The sequence below is a fragment of the Stegodyphus dumicola genome, chromosome 3 (assembly GCF_044657685.1).
Source record: "Stegodyphus dumicola isolate Sdum_Otavi_A_Nest chromosome 3, ASM4465768v1".
In the NCBI taxonomy this organism is placed as follows: domain Eukaryota; kingdom Metazoa; phylum Arthropoda; class Arachnida; order Araneae; family Eresidae; genus Stegodyphus; species Stegodyphus dumicola.
In genome coordinates, this window is record NC_140770.1 from 209067917 (window position 1) to 209081347 (window position 13431).

A 13431-nucleotide genomic window follows, 5' to 3' on the forward strand; every position below is an offset into this window, starting at 1 on the left:
TAAATTCTAAAACAATATTTCTAAAAAATAAAAACTATTGATCTTACATTCACTAAGTCAACTGCTGGTATACATTTAATTTCTGCACGGCACCACTGGTATTCAGCAGAACAAAAGGTAATGCACGTGGCACCAATCAAAATATCAGCATCATTCATTTTGTATTTATTTCCAAGATGGGAGTTGTAAAATGACCTGAAATATATATATATATATATATATATATATAATTTACATTTGATATATATATATATCTTAAATGCTTATATTTAATGTATAACAATTAAAATTAGTATTACACATAAGAAGACTGCCTATTTGTGATCAAGATGTACTCTTTTACTCTAAAGGTAACATCACTATCTAGCAGCATGTAAAGAAGCCATAAAATAATCAAATAATGCAATAGATCAGAGGCCCCCAACCTTTTTGTCCCTAAGAACACATTCTAGCCTATCTGTTGGACGGTGGACGCATTTACTTTATCAAAGTAAATTTATAGTTGGACAGAGTTAATAATACATGCACATATAAAAAGAGATCGGTCGCATTTTGCTTTGTGCTGGTATCTGTCTTGGACACAATTTTTATTCCATTAAAAATTAGAAAACTCTCACACAGAATTTTATAGAAAACTAAAACATTTTTATCATGATCGCACAGCTGTGGGCACATGTTAAACGATCAGCGGGTGCCATGGCCATAGGGTTGGGAACCCCTGCAATAGATGGACAACATGCAAATTATTCAAATGCATTTTATAATTGATTGCCATCTCACAATCAGCACGTTAGTCTCTCATAAATATATGCGACAAATGACAGAAAACATAACTATAAATTATGTTATTCTGCTTAATATATAAAATAACCATCGGAGGAAATAACAAGTGAATAAAAATTCTAAACATAGAATTCCAATAATTCACACACTTTGAAATCAATGGCTGCGCAAATTAGAAAATTTACTTTACATAGTCATAGTTTTCTGCATTTTCCACTACAATTCTCTCCTCTTTAATGTTTTACATTAAAACTGAATTATTTACATTTAAGTAACTACTAAAACATACTCATATATAAGAATTACTTATCAAGATTTACAAAATACAAAATTGAATATTTTAAAAATGCAATTATATAAAAAGAAAATAATATTAGGACTTGAAACAATTGTTGTGGAGGGAAAAAAGAGTAAATGACAAGTAAATAGTTTGAGGAAGTAAAGAACTCATTCATAAAAATCCATTAAAATATTTTATATAAAAAAAAATTAGTATAACTGAAATTACTTTCCAAGTAACTTTTAAGTTCTTAAATGAAATAAATAAATTTAAGAGTATAATATTTTACTCTTAAACAAAGTAAAATTAAATAAATAAATAAAAACAAGTAAGAAAACCTGCATCAAGATTTTCTCTAAATTTAATTCCCGTGAAACTTATGGCTTAGGGATTCTTTCATTTAATCATTATGATACAGTTGCCGTAAGACTCTCTAAATTTAATTCCTATGTTGTCTGTAGTAACACACACTGAAAGTTGTATACTACATGAATATCATTGTGTACATGTGCTACTGTATTAATTACTTTATAAGGTATTTCTCCCACCTTCTTAGCGAGCCTTAAATGTGTAGTAGTCTGCACGCTCAGCGCATAATTGAGAGGTCTGCAGTTCGATTCCCAGCAAAGGCATTTGCTATTTTTCACCTTTTCCTGTTTCCAAAAAATAGCTAATGTCTCTACAACATTACTAATAGTTCACTAAAAAGTCTTAAATTTCAAATTTTAGATTTATTAATGCTCCTGATTTAATTTTCTTTTGCTATATTTTCCTCAGCTATGAGGTGCACCTAAAGGTTGGTAATATTCTTTACACAAGTAAACCACATAAATTCAAAATCGCAGACAGTAGAATATATATCCAAGCAGAGAGATTTATTTAAAAGAAATATTTACAGAGATTCACGATTTGTGCCTGCTGTAAAATAAAAGCACAGATGATACATAGGACTTGCTGAATAAATTAATAATAAAACAAAATTTTTTTTTAAAAATCAACATATGCTATAAATCCATTATATAATATTTGCATATACATTTAAGTGCCATTAAACTATCTGCTATGCTGAATTTTCTGAGAACTGAAATTTTGCTTGTTTATATCTAAAAATGAGTGCAGATTATAGGTAGAATTATATTTAAATGTCTAACATAAGAGAATACAAATAAAATTATGCAATTAAGTCAAGATATATTCAAACACTTTTTAAAAGGAAACACTTATTAACACCATTAAAATGGGAGAAAATAGTTGTAGATATAGGCTTAAAGAATATTTACTGGATTTCCTCTTCGAATTTTTTAAAAGTAAGCACATTTTCTTCGATTTGGAGCTGAAACCAAAACAGACTGGGATTAATTGCAGAAGATATCAAAACTGGTATCCATTGATCTAAATTAAGATCATAAGGTAGAGTGGGCTGGCAAAACTGCAGGCCAGATGGAGCAGCATCAGAAGGCAATGTCTGAAAATAGAAGTAACTAGATTATAGTACAAGTTTAAAAACTCAAACGATAAACAAATTACATTATTGATTAACTCTAAAATATAATATCATGGCTTTGAATTAATTAAGCAAGTAATTAATATAAAATCCTCAGTAAACAGCCAGAAGCACACAACATGTAATGCTTCATGTGATTTTCTTAAATATTTTTACAGAATATTTTTCACTATTTGAAGAATTCGGAAAATTTTTTTTATTACTTTTCAGAAATTTCATGAAATTCTACAGTGAACTTAGTTTCACACTTCCATCATGTTACTTATTTGCATGTTCAAACCTGATAACTATTATTCTCCTTTTGATTGAATATTTTAAATTTATCATACTTCAGTTATTGATTAACTACAGAAGCCAATGGAAAAAGCATGAACACAGCTCATAAGTTTTTTTATCTGTACATAAATATGTAAACCAAATTCTAATTTTAATTTGCAATAGTCCCTTACATTCTACTATAAGTTAGATATTTCTTTCCATCATTTACAAAACCTGGTGATGCAAACTGAAGGTCAAACAACCAATATCAAAATATTTTTAACAGCCAATGAGAAAACTGCAAACCAAAAACCTTCTTTTTCAACTAAGTTTCCATTTTGAAATACATTACTTTTTACTTGTACTTCTCTTGCTAGTTGGTTTGCTGCTCTATCTTCAAAATTATATAGCATTGCTACTTAGTATGCTCGTAAGCTACTCCTGCTAATACTTATGAAAAGTAGGTCAGACAGTGAAACTGGTAGCAGATGCTATGGCACTGAACATCCATACCTGATAATGAACATTGATGCTTGAGGAAGTTTCACTTAGTGAAAGTAAATGAGTGGCTACTGGTGGTGCAACAGACATATGAATATCATGCAAATACAAGTACAAGCATAAGTATACAATTCACACAGTAAATATCTTTCACTTGTGCATCTCTTAACTCGGCATCACAGAGATTTAAGACCAGAGTAGGTCCATGCTTGGATCATGTAACAATAATAATAATAATTTAAAAAAAAAAAAATCTGAAATGTTTCAAATTTTAAATTACGTCCAAAGGGGAGTTTTTTTTTAACGTTTTGTGTGTTACCTTTTTATTAAATATCATGTTCCTTGCACTGAAACTATAAAATTCAGTTCAATAGCAATGTCGCAAAATAAATTTAAAAGAGCATATCTTTAGAATTTCTGATACACAGTTCCACGCGCTGGAGATAAAAAGGTTTTTCCCCCAATAGAGTGTTGCCATTGCTCGCTTTTAAATAATTGAGTTTATTACTCAGAAATTCGTTAAAGTTTTACAAAATATGAAATCAATAATAAAACAAATTCCAAATTTGGGCTTTCAGATGCTCATAATAGCAGTAGGATTACGTCATTCAAAATTGGATGGCTCTAGGCACCGTTGTTTTATAGCAATGCGAGAAACATACATTCATTTATGCAGATTCTTCATTACTTAATTTCTTCAAATATAATGCAGGACTCGAACATTTGGTGGCAACAATTTGAAAAGTGATACGTCGCTTATAGTAATTCGACGCAAAATCGTAAAATGAAAGCAATAGTCTTTCAGGGACAAAGCCCCTTTGGAGTAAAAATGTTTTGCTTGGTCAGGTGAAGTACAGTTCCTTTCACATCACACTGATTGTTACATTCAGGTACTACATCTTCAGGCCAATAGTTAATTTACATGTGCACTGTAGGACATAAACTAGCTAGCAATGAGATATCATGTTTTGGCAAATGTTCTTATAGGTATCCATGTAAAACAAATCATGACAGCTTCAAAATATGAAAATCTCAAAGGACTACATGAACAATATTTTTGACCAATTACGTCTCTTCATAACTTTTGCTTCCCCTGCTGGAGGACTGCTGCTGCTACTCATCAGCAGGAATATGCTCCTTATTAAAAAGTTGGGAACTGTGCTATGAGGAATATGCTGAAGATGTTCAGGATATCTAACTTCTTCAAACAGTTCACTGTGTTTCAGACAAGTAATTGACTGACACATGCACTGTAAGATGCAAACAGGCTGACAGTGCAGAGTGAAGGATGGTGGACATGTGAGGGGAGAAAAACTGCAATTTCACAGAGATTTCAACCAAGTGATCTTCCAGTGCTAGCTGGATATGTTAATTATTTATATTGCAAGAATGCATATGGGAGAATGCAGAAGTTTTCACAAGTTTTTTGCATACTTGATCACAGTGCAATGCAATGCAAGACAGTAAAAGACTGCATATGATATACATTCTGTCATATGCAGTCTTTTACTGTCTTGCATTGCACGATTCACAGATTTTGGACAATTTTTACTGAAGCTGTAATGTGACAATCTGTTGTTAGATCAGAGCACATGCACTGGTCTAACAACAGATTGTCACACATATTCCTTCATTGAATTTATCAATGCTGATGTGAATAACTGAGTGTCTAGATCAGGAATTGACATCCTTTTTTACTATGTATTAATAAAAGTACTCAGTTAATTGTTTACTAGGTTACTAGCATTATTCAGAAATATGAGAGTTTAGCCACCCTCGTGTGGTGACTGCAATAATAATAATAATAAAAAAATAAATAATAATAACCAAAATAAAAATTAATACATAATTATATCAAAACATGATTAATTTATATATATTATAAAAGTTGTAATTAAGAAAAGGTGAAATTAAGAAATCTTCGATAGCTCATCATAGTTAGAAATTTAATCCTAATTTTGACTTCCTAATTTCGAAAACCTACATTTAAAATTAGATAAGATTTCATGAGGGAGGGGGTACTTAAGTCACATAAGTTGACCTATTTTGATTATGAAATCCCACCAACATGAAAGTTCGTTTAGATGTCGCCAATCATTCTAGTAAAGTTTAAATGAACAAATCATATTTTTAGTTAGATAATAAAGAGACACAAGTTACGGATGCAGTGTAAAAAAAAAAAAAAAATTAAATTGCTTATCATAATTTTGCATGTTACATTGCCATTGTTTATCTGTTTTCACAGTCGCATACCATGGATTTTTTTTTTGACCCAGAACACTATAAGTTTGAAAGTATTGCATTTCATGCAATCTCAAATATTAACCATTTTTCAAAATGTGAGGAAAAAGTTGAACTTATATCCTTCTTTACAAAAATTAAACAGGCTTATCAAGAATTTATCAGATTTACATTAAACAAAAGTCATAAAATCATAAAAACAAGTTCTTATGATTATGTTGTGACGTCATGTTTACCCATTATTTGTGCTAAATCTCACTGTTTAGTGACAGTGTATCAGTATTAATAATATTATGAGCTTTATTTTTAAACGTCTCATTTATAAACATTTTGAGGAAAAGTTTTTTTTCTTCTTCTAAAATTCTTAAATATTACGGTTACTTGAGCTTCCCAGTTAGCTGAATACTGGATAGCCAGGCTTTTACCATATTAGTAAGATTTTTAAACTTGACTTGATTTTGACTTGCTAACTTTTGAAGGATTTTTACATTTTCAAGTAATATACATGAACTAATAGTTTATTGGTTACTAATGAACATCTAACCCTGATATGTTCCAGCGAAACAGTGTTGTTGTTCCAGACGCTTAGCAAAAAATCCTTCCCTGTAAGAAATGTTCTAAACACACACAAGCACATGCATGCACATATGCACTCCACAAAAAAAGAATGAAATGAATCTTTAGCAACACAGAATTTTTTTACTTTCTATTTTATTAACCTTTCCCAGACAGGTGTTCCACACATGCATTCTATATGAATGTCTCTCACATCTGTGCATCCCACCCAAGCATCACTGGAGAATGAGCTTATTGAACGGGTGATGCATATGTGCATTTTAAGCTGAACCATTTTTTAAAAACCACTAGTTGGCGTCCTGTGTCCATTACTTTTGAACCGAATATCAGTTTTGGGATCCTGACTTCAGTTTGATCCCATTCTGCTTGACTTTGGTGTCAGTTGTTGCAAGTGAGGAGGAAAACTATAATGCAAACAAACTGAGATCAGCTCTTTAACTCACCATGTGAAATAAACATTTTCATTTCTGATAGGCCTCCGAATCCTTTTTTAATTACTATGCAGGGTCTTTTAGGGTTACTATGTGGAATTCTGTTGCACTTTGCGTTGTTTTTGGATACATATCACGGAATTCTCTTTTTATTTTGAAAAGCCTTGACTCCAGTTTATTATGGCAAGGAAGCATTATTTATCAGAGCAAGAATACATTTGCATGGTATGACAGTGATAATTTATTTTCTAAAGAGAAAGTAGTATTTCTAGTGATTCTGATCTGAACATTTTGTCAGCTCACTGAGTGCCAGCCTTCCACTACCTGCGAAGATTTTATTACGTCTAGTAAATAGTCTTTTTTAATAATTTTAACATTTATTGAGATATTTTCTCAATTAAAACTTTGGAATAATTTGAATAGCACTTCTGAAAATTATTGCTCAAAGTAAGCAATTTTTTATACACATAGTTTAATGTAAAGTAAAAATATTAACGCATGTAAATTTTAAGGTACATGACAGCTTAAGTAATAATCTAAAATAATACATAGTACAAAGATCATGATGTTGGGGCTTAAAACATTTTTTGTGTGTGTGATTCCCCCTTAAAGTCAGGCTTAACATTGCAAAACCTCTGTCCTGAGGGACAATTCCTTTCAACTCCCCACCATCTTGAGGGAACATCTTAAACAAAGGAGTGCTGTCTTGAAAGGGTTAAAATAAAAAATATATCAATAAAAATAAACATTTCAGCTACAGATTATAAGGGTTCATCATATTAAAAAATATACAAATACTTACTAAATTAGAAACATTAATATAAAAGGTCTAAAATTTACCTTTTGAAATATTGATGGGCGAGCCAGCTTTTCAGGAGATAAAAGGTTCCCTTCTATATATACATATTTAAATCCTGCAATTTTTAAACAATCTTATGTCAGTAAGCTAATAGTTATAAAAAATTGAAAACATAACACTTATATAGCAAATTAATAAATTTCAAACCTTTAGAAAATGAAAAGAAAGAGGCCCCCGAAAAAATTTGTGATTGTTTTCAGAATAATATATCAGATTTAGAACTATGCTAATCATAATTCAAACAGAATAGTTAGAAATTTTGCTGTAATATTAATAAAAACTATAAATATTTAAGTACTGTAGTTTTAGTATATATGATTTTTATAAAAACCATAAGGAAAATTTTAGAACACGAATTTAAAAACACTAAATAAAGAGTAATGTTTGCTCAGGAATGCAATAATAAAATATAATAAAAATAATGACCTATAGATTGCTTCACACTTTAATCCCTAAACAACTATCTCTCTACTGCTTCTAATTTAATGTTTTCTTAAGTCATATATCAGTCATAAAGGGAATGTACAATACAATTATTTTGGAATGATTACAGCTAACAGGATCTTCAATTTTATGATATATAGTAAATATAGAGAAATTTAGAAAAAAAAAAAAAAAAAAAAATCTAGTCTGGGTAAGTTCTTAAGGAAGAATAAGAAACCTCTATTTTATCACTACAGAAAGTTTCTTAGACCTGTAAGCCTTGATTATCCTAGTAAAAACATTAAATATTCTTATAGAATTACATTATATATCTTTCACTTTTCAAATCTAAAGAAGATAGACAACATTCCCTTGTTAATCTAAATGCATATTCACCTAGTACCCTAAAATGCATTTTGCTGTTTCATCTGGGCCATTTTTTTGATAATCTACTGATAAACCCAATGAAATTTTACAAGAGACCTTTTAGGCAGCCATTAAAATTTGTACTCTTTTAGATTTTCTTTTTATTTTACTTTATTTATTTATTTTAAAAATCATTACAGAAGAATTATGATAAGCTGTAATTTCTTAATTTACAAATGCCTGCAATCCACATATAATTTTCAATGTAAACAACAGAAGTTATCAGTTTTAGAAAATTCAGCATGGGGAATTTAATGGCAAATTTTAATTATATGCATATGAAGATAAATGTTTGAAAGAAAATACACCGTATTTATAACATAGTTTGATCGGAAAAGCCTATTTACTTTTTGAAGTTATTATTACTGAAGTCATTTAACATTTTCCTTGCACACAGTGCTTAAAAAAAAAAAAAAAATCTGGGTTATGCACAAGAAATGCCCAGCATTAAAGTGGTCAGTTCATGAAAATTATAAATATAATAACAAACTAATCATATTCTTCCTTCCTGAGTGGGAAATGATTAGTATATGACAATTTTAAATATATGCTATTGTTCTTGAAAAACAGAAAACTGAGAAGGAAAATAATTACAATTTTTAATCTTTCCAGGATATGTAATGTAGGTAACAAAGAACAAATAATTAATGTTTTGGTCACTGATCCAGAAATTCTGAAACTATGGATATGACAACTCAAGATATATCCATATGTAAATTAGCCTTAAAACTTTTATAAATATACTGCGGCTGCCTATGAGTTTTAGTTCTCTTTAACAACAGGTAAGAATACTTCTATACTACATAAGAATAATCAGGTTCATACATATTTCTGCACATGAAAATTAAGTGCTTTTAAGGACCACTAATGGAAAAAATTAAGGCCCTATCAGCAAATGGGAACTGAAAAAATTCAATTAAAGATTGTTTGTTCGGGTTCTATACACGAACTTCACTTTTGTGTACCAACCTAAGAACAGAAAATAGATATGTAGGGAGGATGCATTATTATTAAATATAATTTAATAAACATAATTATAAAACAATTCTGTGAATAAAATCAACTTTATAAAATTTATCAAGTAGCATTACATATTTTACACTGATAATAGTTGAACATATTTGAAAGAAGATTAGTGACATTTTATTTACATTTTACTAACAGCTTTATGCTGATATTTTTCTTTTATGTCTCATTTTGTCACATACTTGCTCAGTCTAGAGGTTTAGTAAATAGCAGGAAGATTTTATGTCAAACAACATAGGTTAAATGAAAAGTAAAATCATAATCAGCATAATTCGCAACAGAAGATTGGCTGTTGCCACCGCTGCTGCTTGCCTAAAGAGACCTGTTGATCAGAACAAACTTGAAAGCCTGACATAGGCACAATTTGCAAGTTTTGAAAGTTAGTTTGTTCTGGCTGTCTGATGCAATTAGTGTCATAGCTTCATGTAGAGTTCCTGAGGTTGTAACCCAGCTAATATAAGTTAAGGTTCCAATAAGCCACTAAAGCACCAGAGCTGATTGTTTTGTATTATTTTAAATCTTAGTAGATGCAAAAACATTACATTTTACATTAATTTTTACAATTTTGTACTGTACAGCACAAAAATTATTTTTTCCCATTTTTGTGCTGTACAGTACAAAATTCGAGGTCCGGACATTCAATATCCAGAATGATCTAAAATCCGGACCTCAAAGGCACCAACAAGCCCTTTTTTAATATTTTTTTCGTATGCTTCATGCATGTGCATTTGATTTCCTCCCATAAAACATGTGGAGAGTTCTGATTCTTAATTTCACTTCAGTACTAAAAAAAAAAAAAAAAAAAAAAAAAAACCCTCATTATTCAAGAAACATTCATTTTAGCATAATGTGCGATCAATAATTTGGCTCCGTAGTTGCTTGGCATACATCTCAAACTAAAACATTTTACATAGAAACATCATTTATTTTACACTACCCATATTTTACATTTCTGATGCCAACCTGGTGAATCATTATTACATTTTTCTTTCATCATTGCATGTTTATCAACACATGATAACTTGAGTAATGACTCATGCAGTGATGTCTAAGTAATTTTTTTTTTTTTTTATTTATGTTAGAAATTGAATAGCAAAAAGTATGAATACCTTTTATGTTGACATTACGCTTGGTGATAATTACCGACTTGAGTTAAATGCACTAAGAAACGTTGATGAGGAAAAATTTAACAAAAATTTCTTTTCATATACTAGAAACAGATTTTGTTAATGATACTCATGGACCAAAAGAATACATTCAGTGCTATTTGAATTAAGAATAACTGATATGCTATTCACATAAACGCAGAACTGGCAACAGAGATCATATGGCCACACTGGGTGGCAGAACTTAGGAAAGACAAAATTTTTGGATTTTAGGAAAGCACGGAGCAAAACTAAGGGATGACAAAGTTTTTAGAATTTGGTGGAAAGCACTGGGACCCAAAATTTAGGGGCAGCAAAAATTAAGAACTTAGGGAGGCATTGGGTAGCAGAGTTTAGGACCCCCAGACTGCATCAGGTGGTAAGATATCTAGTGCTGGCCCTCGATAAACCTTAAATACATATGCGAATTTATTCATTCAGGAATCAGATAAGCCTTAAGCATGTGCAAAAAATAGTATTTAAGTAAATATAATTAGTAAGTGAAAAAAATAGTACTTAAGTATAATAAATAACTAAATTAATATAATTCAGGCGTAACTGCTTCAGTGTGCGATAGAAGCAAGACAAAATTTAACTGAAGAACTTCTCTTTCATCGCCAATCTCATGATACATAGTTAATAATGTAAAGCAGACATTACTAAGCTAGGCTAAAATTACACTTTACTGATTCCAAGGAATTTTCATTAATACAGCAAATTGCCCTGCTCCTTAACTTTCTGATTTGATCCAGCTTATTATTTTTTGCAGGCTATTATTATTACAGCAATTTTATGAAAATTAAAGTTTGAACTTTTGATATGTCGAAAAGAATTTCTAATTCTGGAGCTGCAAATGGATTTACAAAGCGAAAGCATATTTCAATGTCCAATTATCAAAAAGTGGAATTGCTACAATAAATGGATAAAGGTATATCCGTCTCAAAATTATGCGAGGAGTATGGCATTGAATGGTATAAGTCAACGGTATATGACATAAGAAAACAGAAAAAGGAATTTTTTGAATTTTTGGTGATTCCAACACCCCACTCGCAGTGAATAACAGAAAAATTATTCATTATGCTAGAAGTGACTATCATGACAAAATAATGATTGAATAGGTCAGACAGCGCCACACCAGGGGGCATGCCATTGGTGGATACAGTGCTAATGGCTCAAGCCAAAATATTTCACGAAGAATTAAACTTGAATACTGAGTGCACATATTCACCAGATTGGTTAACAAAATTTTAAAATCACCATGATATAAGGCAATTAAAAATTTCAGTTGAAAGTGCTTCAGCTTAATTCTGAAGCTTCTGAACCATTTGCAGAATATTGAACTCATTATATTAATGAGTATTTATTCTGAATATCATTGAACTCATTAATAATGAAAAGTTATCTCCAGAACAAATTTACAATGCTGATGAAACTGGTCATTTCTGGCAATATGTACCACGAAACACCTCGGCAACCTCAACAGAAAAGGCTCTGGTGTCAAAGATTCCAAAGCAAAACTAACAATTTTGGCGTGCACAAATGCTGCAGGAGTGCAAACTTTTTGTAATTGGAAAAAATACATGAGCTCCAGCATTTAAAGCAACAAAATTTCCCCATTATATATCGTAAAAATATAAAAGCGTGGATGACACAAGTGTTAATGAATGACTGGTTTAAAATCATTTCATACCTAAGGCTAAGCAACATTTGAATTTGGTTCGTTTACCTTATGACGCAAAAATTATCCTGATTGTAGGCAACTGTTTGGCTCATACTTCACTTAAAGTTTTAGTGAAGGATAATGTATCCTTATTTTTCTTTCCTCCAAACTGCACGTCCATCATTCAGACTATGGATATCGTAATAGTGCGTGCGCTGAAAGTAACATTTTTAAAATCGATGTTAAATTTCTTGAATAATGGCAAGACTGTTCATGAACTTTTGAAATATTTTAGCATAAAATATTTCAAATTCTGCCGTGTGGAGCACTGCAAAATCGTGGGAGCATGTGTCTCCAGATACTTTAAAAAATGCTTGGCATAATTTATGGTCAGGTACCATATTTCATGGTGAGGATGATGAAGCTATATTCAGGGCTATTACTAGCCCTGAATATGAAAGTTTTCAGATATCACAAACCAAAGGTGAAATTTTCCAGTTAATGGATTTTGTAAAGAAATGTGGAGAAATGGTAATAAATTGCAATGACAATGCCCCAATTATCGATAAAAGGAAGGCGAAATTTGTAGTATAGTTCCAGATCCAGAAAATACTGCTACCTATAGTCAAGAAAGTGATAGAGAGATTTTTGAAAACGAAAAATTTTGATTGATAAATTCGTCGGAATTCTTGACATGGCAATTACAGGACTTGAACAAAACAGAACTTCATAACTGAACAAGAAATTATGTCTGTCTATTGAATTAACCCTTTGAGGACAGGATGGCCATTAAAGTGGTCATGGGAATGATTATGGATTAGGAAAGGAGCCACAAATAACACGCTCCTCTGTGAAGTGTTGGAGCAATAGCGCCTTCACGGACTCATGGATATGTGGGGGTGTACCATCCTGCATGAAAATGGTTGATGCAAGGACCCAGCATTGCTGTAGTTGCAGCACAACAATTGTCTGCAGCATGTCATAGTACCGACGTCCCATAATGGAACATGTAATAGGCCTATATTCACCGATTTCCTCAAAGAAAAATGGCCCAAGGATGAATGCCATTGTGAATTTATCCCAGACAATGACCTTTGGAAACTTTAGGGGAATTTCAGTATGGATCTGTGGATTTTCCATAGTCCAAATGCAGCAAATTTGCGTGTTGACTGTTCCATTAAGGTAGAAATGAGCTTCATTGTTCCACAGAATATTCCAAGGCCATGACAGATCAACAATCATTCTGTTGAGAAAACTGACTGCGAATGAGAGACGTTATGGGTTGTCCCTATCAAGCAGCTCATGGGTATGGCGGATC

At 31.2% G+C, this 13431-nt stretch overlaps 1 protein-coding gene across 2 annotated transcripts in view; it reads right to left on the minus strand.

Moving 5' to 3' along the window:
* The window catches only part of LOC118200869 (tudor domain-containing protein 5-like), a 102126-nt gene that overhangs the window by 43061 nt on the left and 45634 nt on the right, over positions 1 to 13431 (minus strand). For both annotated transcript variants that reach the window (XM_085813815.1, XM_035372854.2), the window contains 3 exons: positions 7415 to 7488; positions 2344 to 2528; positions 48 to 195 (listed from right to left, as the gene is read on the minus strand). In XM_085813815.1, coding sequence (XP_085669941.1) covers positions 48 to 195; positions 2344 to 2528; positions 7415 to 7488 — 407 coding nt within the window. The remainder of the gene's footprint in view (positions 1 to 47; positions 196 to 2343; positions 2529 to 7414; positions 7489 to 13431) is intronic.